At 38.9% G+C, this 12,184-nt stretch overlaps 2 protein-coding genes across 2 annotated transcripts; both read left to right on the top strand.

Moving 5' to 3' along the window:
• The first annotated feature begins 785 nt into the window (after positions 1 to 785).
• rpl27 (ribosomal protein L27) lies at positions 786 to 4,406 on the top strand. The gene is made up of 5 exons (XM_085157190.1): positions 786 to 885; positions 1,392 to 1,474; positions 2,334 to 2,503; positions 3,888 to 3,998; positions 4,321 to 4,406. Exons 2-5 carry the CDS (start codon positions 1,394 to 1,396, stop codon positions 4,367 to 4,369), a joined length of 411 nt encoding a protein of 136 aa, XP_085013316.1. The 5' UTR covers positions 786 to 885; positions 1,392 to 1,393; the 3' UTR covers positions 4,370 to 4,406.
• Positions 4,407 to 5,638: 1,232 nt separating this feature from the next.
• On the top strand, positions 5,639 to 11,307 carry ifi35 (interferon-induced protein 35). Its single transcript, XM_085157189.1, has 10 exons — positions 5,639 to 5,890; positions 6,215 to 6,241; positions 6,424 to 6,498; positions 7,557 to 7,715; positions 8,192 to 8,308; positions 8,394 to 8,538; positions 9,776 to 9,885; positions 9,964 to 10,147; positions 10,328 to 10,434; positions 10,561 to 11,307. The coding sequence occupies exons 2-10, from the start codon at positions 6,227 to 6,229 to the stop codon at positions 10,771 to 10,773; spliced, it is 1,125 nt and encodes a 374-aa protein (XP_085013315.1). The 5' UTR covers positions 5,639 to 5,890; positions 6,215 to 6,226; the 3' UTR covers positions 10,774 to 11,307.
• Positions 11,308 to 12,184: the final 877 nt, after the last annotated feature.

Below are 12,184 nucleotides of genomic sequence, written 5' to 3'. Positions count from 1 at the left end.
TTTTACCCCTCTGTCTTATGGGAAGGATCTATAGTTTCTCATACTCGGTCCCAGCTGCAAATCAAGGGTGATGCACAACCTAAGATTGCCTGCTCAGAGAGCTTCAGTGACTTTACAAGGCAGTATGATGAAGTTTTTAGAACATGGTTGCTTTCATCTTTATTAGATAAGACAGATAAGAAAGAAAACAAAATAGTTCTCTTCATAAAAGGAGAGAAGTAAACACCAAATAATAACCATGCATGTGATCTGTATTGCTTGGAATTGGAATAAGTACAAATCTGTTAGGTATTTGTACATAAATTGCTATGGGTGGATTGATTTAATAGCTCAGCAATGTCTTGAGTCCACCAGACCCGCCAACATTATCTGAGTAACAAACATTTGAACACCACAAAAGGTTTAATGGAGCAAAGCATGTGGATGACTGTCGGGGGACTGAATGCTACTGCAGATGGTGCAAATAATAAAATAATAATAAATCTACCTGATTTTTCTTGTTACCCTAATTACACTAATTTCTTTTATTTAGATTTCATAACTGAGTCTCTATGCCACCGACTGAAACATTTCTGTGTCCCACGTCTTTTTTTTTTACTCTGAAATAACTTTGTTCAATACCGTGAAAATCTAAAGAAAGGTAATAATCCGCCTCTGGTGTCTTTTTTCTTTAGGTTCCTATTTTTAAAAAGAAGAGCTAAAATAATAACTTTTATTTAATGACCGAGTTCTGGTGAATTTTTTGTTTAATAAAAATTAATAAACAAAAAAAAAACATTCGCTTGCTGCTACTTACGGATGTGACGTAGGCAGACCGATGGGTCAAAGTTCAGCTAAACCTTGTGGACTTCCTTTCCTGTTAGCGGTGGCCGTAGAACAGCATCAGTGAGTGCGATTTCCCTTCAAACAATCTTCATCCATCGCTCCAAATGCGCCTAATTTTATCATTTTTTTCATGATACATAGACGGCACCGACTCTGTTAGTTCAGATGTGGCCGTTAGTTTGTAGATTTTGTTTGCTAAAGAAAGAAAATGAGCAGATTTATCGCAGCGCTTCGTCCCCAGCTGTGCTCTTTTCAACATGGCAGCTTCCTTGATGTGTAGCTGCTCAGAGTCCCATTGAACCACTTGTGAAATAAGACTGTTTACGTGTGTAGGCATCTTATTGAGCTGTGTTAGTTTTGCTATAAGTAAAGGGGCTTATGCGGTGCACTTAATAAGGTGTCCGAGCAAAATAATTAAAATGAAAACGCCTTGAAAGCTGTTAGCCTAGCTGAAAGCTAATGCTAATGTAGCATAAACGAGAGGCCGACTTGGAGACGTGTTGGCGGATTGACGGGTTTGATTTGATATTGACAGTGAGTTCAAATGTGCCTTCTCTTTCTGGCAGAAATGGGCAAGTTCATGAAGCCTGGGAAGGTGGTGATGGTCCTAGCTGGACGCTACGCTGGGCGCAAAGCTGTCATCGTCAAGGTAAGACCGAAGAGCTTCTGGGAGTTTTTTTGTAAGGCGGTTAAAAGAGTTTGCTGATTGTATGGCACATGTGCCTGAATATGTACACACCAAGCTCTTACCAGAGTTGTCCATCTGAAAGCCAAATTGCCATTTGTCTGCATGTTGAATTTCCAAGAATGTAGTTTTCAGGCCATGTGATGAGGGATAGAAAGTAAGTCCTATTACAGTCCGTGTATTCAGTGTTTCCCATGTGTTTCAGTAAGACAGCCTACAAACGTTTTGTTATAACTACAGTTGGGCTTTGTGCTCAGAGCTCATCACTTCATGTATATATATTGGATGTAAAACTAGAAAGTGGTGAGTAAATATCTCTGTGGAGCCTACAGGTGGATGCTGGGGAGCATGTTGCCTGTTGAGCACAGCTCAAGCTCCTTGCTTAAACTAACTTTGCTTTAGTAGTGTTTGGAATTGTGCACACAGGTGTGTGCTGTATGAAAGGAGGCATCTCTTTTTCAGAAGATATTCTAAGATGGTCAAGTTGGCGTAAGTCCATAGTTTAAGTAGCTGAATGATAATTGGAATGCTACGACATACATGACCAGCTGGAAGGGAAAACATGAGATGGGAAGAAACTGAGTTTACATAATTTCTTTTGGGATTAAAAAAGTATAGTGACTCTGATAACAATACCAGATGGTGTCATTCCCTCAGGTGGAAAGAAAAATAAAATAAAAGGCTGGGTAACTCACTGATACGTGGGGAAACACTGATACATTTCTTTGCCTTCAAATACATACTGCAGTGGTAATTCAGCTTTTTGTCTTGTAAGTGTTTCGTGTCTCTGATGTCACATCCTCCTGCTAATGTCCGCCTGCAGAACATTGATGATGGCACCGCTGACCGTCCCTACAGCCACGCTCTGGTCGCCGGCATCGACCGCTATCCCCGTAAGGTGACCACATCCATGGGCAAGAAGAAGATCGCCAAAAGGTCCAAGATCAAGGCCTTCGTTAAGGTGTTCAACTACAACCACCTCATGCCCACCAGGTCAGTGTCTAATCTACATTGACATAATTAAGTTTTCCTGTAAAGAAAATAAAGTGGTGGTGACCGATGAAGTCTTTTGGAATGTCTTATAAAAAGTGTCCCACAGCTGTAACATGATTGGATACCATATTATTAATGCTAAATCAAGAAAGGCTGTCATTTTTAAAAACATCTGGTTGATTAAACGTTTTGAGTTTAATTGAGGAGGCTGGTTATTCTTCTTTCAAAAATCCAATCAAATCTATGGGCTGAAATCTGACACGGTGTTCTTCCCATTGTTATTTATGTGTTTGTGAAGACATTTACAGATAATCAATGTTGTGAAACTTGTGTAATGACAGTTTCTGAGTCTCATATTCATAAATCCACCCATCAAACTTGGTGAGGTGCAAATAAATACAGTGCGTGTCTGAATCTGAACTGTGCATTCATTAGAAGTTTAAATATTATATTGCTTGCAGTTATTTAAGCAGAGAGCTGGGATGTGTGGTGTCTTCAGATCAAAGTTTTATTACTGGAGATGTTTTTGTTGCTTTTTGTCCTTTCCAGCTGTTAACAGCTGTTCTTTGCTTCTTCTTTTTTTGGATCCACTTGTTTTAAACGACCAACATGACTTGCCTTATGTGTTTGATCTGAATAATTGTTACTACTTCAGGGTGAACGAGCCACTTAAGCAAAAAGTAGTCAGTTTATTTTTTAGGACAGCTGTTTTGTTCTGTAAAATGACTGATCCCTTTAAGTACATAAATAGGTCTGTTAAACGCTGCTGTCACTTTATCTGAACAGATGCTCTTCAGACATCTTTGGTGCCCAAAACCTATAAAAACTATAGAACTTTATCTTGATGACGAAAAGAGATTTTGCTTAATTATTTATTTATTTATTTCTTAACTGGGGCCTGTTTTTCAGAATGTGGGCCAGTTATAGTTTTGTTCCAGTGACTGTCATTTTTAGACTGAGGTATAAAGAGGTCTGACAGTCATCCTGCTGCTGCTCTGATGCAGGAATATGTGATGTTCAGCTGTTGATCGAAGATGTGATCAAATTGTAATTTGTAGAACAATGTTGAACAAGAGGAGTCATTTTTATCAAACAGCAGTTAGTTGCTGGTTGACATCAGTGGCTTTTCACCCACACAGGCTGCCTTAAGTGCTTGATGTGTCTGATTCATGTAACGTTGAACAAACTTGATGCAACGCTGAGGGAGAATGTCGACTTGAACATTGAGCAGGTTTATGATCCATTTGTAATTTATGAATCTGGAAGCTAGTAAAGCGATACTGATTGTTCATATCTTACAGGTATGAAGGTGCTCAGCAGAGCCAGCTGCAGTCAGCCATTGGTGTCAATAAAAAAAGTCTTTAACATGTTTTTACTCCTTCAGATACTCTGTGGATATTCCTCTGGACAAAACTGTTGTGAACAAGGACGTCTTCAGGGATCCAGCTCTCAAACGCAAAGCCAGGCGGGAGGCCAAGGTCAAGTTTGAGGAGAGGTGAGTCTCCCTGATTTCCTTTTGATTTAACATCAGAGGATTTATGTTTGGATTTTAATAAAGTACATCAGGGTTACATTTTTTATGATTTCAAAATGAGTAAGTGTTCTAAAGTAGAGTTAAGTGGACAAAAAGTCCGGCGGCAGCACAATCATGCAAAAAAAGATCCCGTTATGATCAAAATAAACCCGTTCTTTGATACATTTTGTAATTTCCTCTTAGCAAGCAGTTGGTGTGTGCACGTCCAGATTGATCAGTGATGTTTGCTCTGTTTGACTGTTTAATCAGAGAAAATGACTTCACCTCCTGTTTGTTGTTTCAGGTACAAGACGGGCAAGAACAAGTGGTTCTTCCAGAAGCTCAGATTCTAAATTCACTCGGTTTCACAAATAAATGTTTAAAAACTGATTTTCACTCTTGACTCATCGTGTTTGTGTGGGATGGGGTGTGTTTTCTCATACTGAAAATTCATGAAATATTCTTAAGGATTCCATCTGGAAAACTGTGGAAATAGACTTGTAATATTCACCAGCTGCTGAAAAAGTAATCTGAGTTATTCTTGGTTACGAGGATGTAGTCGCACCAAATTACCCTGTAACGTAGTGCAGATGTCTGACCTTGGCACAAAATCATCACTCACCTTTTTTTAATCTTTGAAACAGGTTGTATGATATCTTACTGCCTGCTTTTAACAGTGGTTGGAACTAAACAGCACCAATAATAAGACTGATACTGGAAAAAGACACGAGTTCACATTTTCTGCTGAAAAATCATTCGTTGCTGCTTCTGTGTGAATTTGAGCAGCTGGAACAGCTAAATACAAATTTAAAGGTTGAACAAAATGTAAACCTGACTAATTATTCAATGAACATTTTTAGCAGGAGAGATTCTCGGGAACTTTCAGAGGAGTATGGCTCGAATACTTGAACATTCAATGAAGGTGTTATGAATGTGGCAGTGAGATGTGGTTTTTTATTTTATTTTTTAAGTATCTAAATTAAAGGCAGACTAATGATAGAAAATCTTCGCTTAGCTGTTGGTACGTTGTATTGTGATCAGAGCTCATCAGACAATTTGTGTTGTGTTTAGCAGTTTCAGGAAAATCTAATTTTAATTTTAAGAAACTTAACTGCACATGAGAAATCTTAAATATTGAATATTTGTTCAACATTTTAATATTGAAGTAATTGATTTCTGGTTACAGGTGTAAACATGATTGATGTTTGATGAACTTTAAACAGGTGAAAAACAATATTTTAAGTTTTTGAAAAACATGAAAATGGCTGAAACAATATTCTTACAAAGATAAAATAAAAATATACAGGAAATATCCGGATTTGTCAGCAATCATCAGATCAGACTGGTGTGTTCTTTGACCCTGACATAATGTGTCTGCACTGCAATACCTGTTCTCAAGTTCCTAGATTTGCCCCTAACAAATACCATCCACATTATTATATTTAAAAATATATTTGTCTCTTTGGTTTGTAAAATTAAAAAAAAAAAAAAAAAAATTAATAATTAATTAAAAAAAAAACACGCTGGCATACATGTGCGGACTGATCATCACCGCTAAAACATAAAAGAAAAGGAAATATGACGTAATTTATATGTATTTATATCAGAAGTTAAATGAATCTGAAACTTGAAGATGTTCCAAAAACAGAATCTGAATTACTTTTTCCTTTCATGAAGTGCTTCGCAGCTGATGTGATGTAAGGTTCCGTATTTCCCACAGGAAATAAATGCAGCATTTTGTTTATTTTGGATGCAGCTCCCCCTGCTGGTGGGAAGCGGCATTAATTATACGTAAAGACGCAGGGGCTCCTCCTGCGGGGAAAGAGAAACTGAAAGAATGAGTGTGAGTTCAGAGCAGTGATCGTCGGGAGGAGGTAGGTTCACTGCGGCTGCTTTTTTAAAATAAGAAATAAACCTTAATAAAAACACGGAAATTCATATCTAATGTGGGAGTTTTCATCAGAGGCTTGACTTAGGTGATTTATTTCCAGCGTCAGAGTAATTTAACTTACTGAGATGTAATCTGTGTGTGGTTTAAAGCAGGCCTGCGGTACATTTTGTTGTGAAGTTTACTTGAGCTGTGTTTTAGCTGTTTGACTCTCAGTCTGTGTCGATCCTCTGTTAAAAACCTCATTTGGCTGTTCAAGCGAGTGACAGTGTGTCACATCTGTAATATTTTGTAAACTTTTATTTTCCAGGTTACTTTCACTATGTCGTCAGACGAGGTGAGAGCTCGTTTTGCTTCTTCCTGTTGTTGTTGTCGTTATTATTAAAGCGTTTTTAAACCACACGCGTACATTTATTAAGTGTGTTAAAGATATCTATTTAACCCACTCTGTGTTACACAGCCTGAGTGTAAGGCGTTTACTTACCCTCCGGCATTCCGTGTCTCCATGTTGTGTTTCAGGACTTCTCTCTGGTTCCGGATCCACAATCCGAGGACACCTTGGAGGGGATTAAGGCTGCAATCAAAAACTACAAGGTGCAATGAGAATTTATGAGTGCGGCTTCATTACACTTAGACAGTTTACCTCCAGTTACACGCAGGGCTCCAAAACTATTCATATGTCTCTGAATACAACCCAGTCCTAAAATGAGATCCAAGTATGCTGAGGGTGCTTTGTGTGTATATTCAAAAAACAGACTCGAAGCACTATTACCCAAGAGGAACATTTTACCACAGGGGTGGTGTCGCCAAACGTAGAAGTGGTTAAATTTCTGGAGTCAATCCCGATCTGCATCCTGGACATTTTGGGAATATTATTATGATTTACGGGAAAGATCAGGAGTGCACATTTTGCATCATATAATCACAAACGTATATCAAACTTCTCAAAAAACTGCAAGTTAGCATTCTGAATCCAAGTTCTCGTTCATCCACGCTGAGGAGGGAACACGCTTTTATCACAAAGTCATACAATTTAATTAAACTTTCATGGCTTAATGGGTCAAAAATGGAAGAGTATAATAATGTCGACATAATGTAAAGGAGACTTTAACGTATGTTGCACTACAGTGTAGTAATGTCCCCGACGAGATGAGCAGCAATTGTGTTTCTGGTGTTTTAACACAAAACAGGAGAAATGTTTACAATAACCAGCAGGCGCTCGGGTGAAAAGAAAAGTGAGTGTGCAGGTGTGTGAGGTCCACTGCATGTCTCTGTCCAGGTCCTGCCTTTGACCACAGGTTCAGCTTTAAAATCAGAAACACTCCCACTAAAGGTGTGTGTTGTTCTGTAAACACTGCAGAGTGAGCTGCTGTCTATCTTAGCTGAATGCTCACACACAGATTCTGTTTTGGTTAAATACAGGCTGAAATACATATACACTGTATAAGCATGCTGTATTTATTAGGAGCAGAAGCGATTATGTGTTATTAAAATAACTGTTTTAATATTTATTAAACTCCGAGAAAAGTTGTTCTGTTGTTCTGCACAAAATACGACCACAAACGTTCGTGTTTAAAGAGATATTACATGTTGTGCTGATTAGACACCAATAATAACAACAGCCTGACTCAGCTCTCCCTCTGTGTCCACAGAAAAAGTATGACCAGCTGATGGAGGAGACAAAGGAGCTGACTAAAACTATACAAGACCGGCGAGATCTGAAGCAGCAGTTCAAACACCGCACTGACAAACTGACCCAGGATCTGGAAGATGACAAACGCTCCTACGGAGACCAGCTAGTCAATGAAAAGGTAAAGCATGTGTGACATAAACATGCTTATTTCTCAGTGTTACTCTGAGCTTTTCCACCACCATTTAAAGCACTGCGAATAAGTATAGAGTCAAGCTCAAGGAATTTTCTCACTGCACTTCCCCTCAAGGGAAAAATGTTGGTCAGATGACAGATGTTCAATAACAGGAAGGAAACAAGGAGGACAGATGATAGTTATTCCATGAATTTTAAGGTAGCGCCTTTGAAAACAAGGTGGGAGTTAAATATGAAACGGAAAATTTTAAGTGACAATAACTCATAAAAATATATATTAACAATAGGACAAGCAACACAATGGCATTAAACAACAATTAACAAAATAGTACATGTTATTGTTAATATTGAATGAATGTAAATACTTGTAAATTAGTGTAAATTAAAAAACTGAATCACTAGAAAACAGCACATTAAAATCCCACAAAACTTCAAATGCTTTTTGATTTCTGTGTCTTCTAGTCGAAGCTGGATCTGCTAAAGCAGGAGGAGCTCAAACTGGTGGCGGAGATCAAGGAAACGAATGCTGCTATTAAGGGTGAAGAGGCCAACAAGAAGCACCTGATGCAACAGGCCGACGTACGTTAACCTGACGGGACACACCCCCCTCTGCAGCCCGACACGCTGTGACCTCACCCCGTTAACCTGTACCTGCTGATTTCAGGTGTTCACCTCTGTACCAGAGAGGGACGTGGTCTTCAAGGGAGCGACTGGAAATGCAAACAACAAGCAAGAGTTTGAGATGACGCCACATATCGTTTACCCGATGGATGGCGGGACGGCGCTGATTACCTTCGAGGAGGAAGTCGGTGAGTTTTTGCCAGCACTGGCGTTGTTTAGTTTTATCTGCGTTTGTTAAAGGAAGCAGGTGATTATATCTTATTTTTAACAGAAACATTAAAAAGTGCGCATAAAGTATTAAAATTCTAATTTCCATATTTTTATTCATGCACTGTACCGGAGGAGCTTTGCGTGATTTGCTGTTCAAAATAAACTTTATTTTTCTTACTTTGGGGCTTGGTGCAGGACTTCTAAATTAAACAAGCTGCTTTAGCTCCTCCCCCTTTAACCTTCTGTAGGTGGCTTAAACAACAGGTAGATGGATCGCACTCACCCTGTGAGCTGCATATCTGAGGTATTAGGAATATCTGCTCATTCTGGGATCAAACAGAACCAAGAAGAGAAAAAACGATTGCTCAGAGCAGTCCATACACTGACCTCATTATTTGTTGAACATAGGCATAAATTATTGTAGTAGTATAAATATAATAGAAGGACCGTATTTTATTTTATTAGTCATATGACTAAGAATTTTAGGTCAAACGTAGGAAATAAAAACAAAGTTTGTGGCCTAAAACATTCAAAGTATAATGCTGTTCTTTGGATCTTAACTAGCGCAGTGAAACAAAATAACATATCTGAAGAGGTTTTGGCTTAACGATAGCAATCAGAATATTCATAATATGTAATTGGAAGACTGTGAATTGAATTTAGTTTTACCTTTCTGCAAAAAAAGGAATTTCTTATTTAAGACAAAGTCAGGTCAAATAAATTCTGATTTCACAAAATAAAAACAAGTAAATAATAAATAGATGAATGGATAAGAGGAAGAAGATGGACAGATGACTAATAAGTAAATGCCGCTTTAAAAGACATGTTTTCGTGCCACATTCAACAGAAATGTATCTACCTTCAGCTGCAGGGCAAAACTGAGCCACTAGGGGGCCTAATGTCGCTTTTCAAATCCAGCTTTCAAACAGCTACTGAGCTGCAAGCAGGAAGATGCTTCTTGCATCTTATTTGGCTTTAAACTGGAGCCAAATAAAATTATTAGTTCTTTATTATTAGATTATTAAGGCTCCAAAATGAAATAAATAATCTGCAAGATGAATCTTCAGGCTCTCATCATTTTGGCTGCATGTATTTGGAGCAGATTCCAAACTTCTGGCAGCTGCAGGAACAGAAAATAATGTCTTTCGGCTATTTTCAAAAATATAAATTAAATTTAAAATTTAAAATTCCGGATCTCTCTGTTTCATTTTCCAGTGGCAAGGAAGATTCTGGAACTGAAGAAGCATCAGGTGGATCTGGGAGGAGAGTGCAGCATCACAGTGGAGGCCAGGCCGGTTCATCTGATGCTGCCCAAGCTGGTGGAGGTAAAACAAACGACCACAGCGAATCAGCGTCGGCCCAGGTTTAGCTGATCTGCTCACGTGTCCCATCTGTTCCCGCAGATCGACTCTGAGGTTTCTTCTCAGCGTATTTTAATCTCCAACCTGCCCAGAATGGAGACCGACACTCTGCTGGACAAGCTGGAGATCCATTTCTCCAAAACTAAAAATGGAGGCGGTGAGGTGGCGAAATGTGAATACCTGTCTGACTCTGAGACGGTGGTCCTCACATTTGTGGAGAACAACAGTGAGCATCAAATATTTTACCCTCATGTCACAGGGCACAGTTTGTTTAAATAAAACTTCATCATCGAGACAAGAATAACTCTGTGTTTGGTGGATTATGATGTTCTGAGCTGTGCATATAAAGAGTAATCAGGATTGTTGTTGTTGACCACCAGCTGATGGACTCTTTCTTTTATATTAGTTGCCAAACGTTTGGTACAAAATGAGTTCCATAACTTGAATCTCCAAAAGAAGAAGCACACAGTGAGAGTGACGCCTTTCATCAACGGGAAAATTTCAAACCTGAAGGTAAGCGCATTTATCAGATTATCTGTATCTGCTCTTATTCTATTCTAATAAAATATATTTTAATAAATTTGAGTGTTTTGAGGGTTTTGTGTGTTTTGCGTGTGTGTGTGGTGGATCGTCCATCAGACCAAGATGACGCAGTGTCCTCGGGCGGTAATGCTGACAGGAATACCCGACATCATGGAGCGAGAAACTCTGCAGGACCTGCTAGAAATCCACTTCCAGAAAAACACCAACGGCGGGGGAGAAATCGAAGCTTTCCTCTACAACCCGCTGGGTCAGCACACCTCTGCTGTGTTTGGAGGCGTCACACCAGACTCTGAGGACGAGGAACAGTAGATCCACCACTGCTGCTTCGACAAAGGTTCAGGGTTAATATCATCTACCAGAAATGAAGACCGGAACTTGTTTTTGTCCCTTGCATGAGGGAAGTCAGCATAAATTTATAAAAGTTATTATTCAAAGGGGATTTTTGGCGTCAGAAAAAGTGGGTGGTAATTTTTCTATGATTGCAGAGATTCAAGTGAAAGTGTATCTATAAAGTATTTAACCTGGGTAAATACTGTGGTATCATAGTCATGCAATACTTGATTATATTGCATTTACATAATTACCCAATGTAAAATATTAAACTGTATGAAATGAAGTTTTTTTCCTGCTAAAATAGAAAAAGAAGTTTAGTAGTTGTGCCATATCTCATTTTTTTCTTTCTGTGAAAAAGGTGGCGGCGTCCATCTTTAGTTACTGGAGAAGCTTCTGGATTTCTGTATGCAAAGCAACTGAATTACTTATTTTTAACAAGATTGCCTTGTTGGATGTCGTGGGCTCCATTTTATTGTATTCATAAAGGAATAAAAGTTAATTGTGAGAAAATCTTTGGACATTTGGTGCTTTTTGACACACTTGTATTTGATAGTGGACAGATAACCCTGACCAATTAAATTATTCAAAGATAAAAAGGCAACTTATAAAGCCAGTTTCACACCGTGTCTTTTTGGCACTTTGGCTACGTTCACACTGCAGGCGAAAGCGCATCAAATCAGATTTTTTTGACCCTATGCGACCCATATCCGATCATGGTATGACAGTGTGAACGGCACAAATCCGATCTGGGTCACTTTCGTATGTGGTACTGAATCCATACATATCTGATGTTTTAGAAAGCGACTGCTGTTTGAACGGTCATGTCGCATTAAATCCGTCTTTTACGTCACTGACACAAGACAGACGCCAATCATCAGCTCCAGAGAAGACATCCGAACGCTTCCTGGCCATCAGGTGAAACTGTTGGGAAGACAACTTTGGAGAAACGTGAACATTTTATTTGTACTGTATAATCTGCAGATTCTGACAGAAATCTGCAACAATCCTTTGAAGCACCGCTCCTCTAAAACAGCAATAAGGATCATTATTAGGTTATTTACATTATTATGTAAATAACAAAATAACTTAAAGCAAAAAATTGGGAAACGTGAAGTCCGAAGTCTTTACATTAAGTGCCATCTGTCAAACAATACTGTTGCTCTGGGTCTAAACAGAGCGCGTTGTGTGTGACGTCTTCTTTTGCGCATGCGGGCCGCTTTGAGCGTTCACACTAGAGCGCGTTTGCTGTCGCATTTTATTTGTAGTGTGAACGAGCAGACAAAAAAATCGGAATTGAGCATTAAGACCTGCAGTGTGAACGTAGCCTTTGTTACTAGCAGCCTGTCACATAAACAGTAATTTGTTCCCATTTTTTCAGATCAACCAC

The sequence above is a fragment of the Neolamprologus multifasciatus genome, chromosome 4 (assembly GCF_963576455.1).
Source record: "Neolamprologus multifasciatus chromosome 4, fNeoMul1.2, whole genome shotgun sequence".
NCBI lineage: Eukaryota > Metazoa > Chordata > Actinopteri > Cichliformes > Cichlidae > Neolamprologus > Neolamprologus multifasciatus.
The sequence above is the reverse complement of the archived record's forward strand: the minus strand, read 5'-3'. Positions and strand labels throughout refer to the sequence as shown.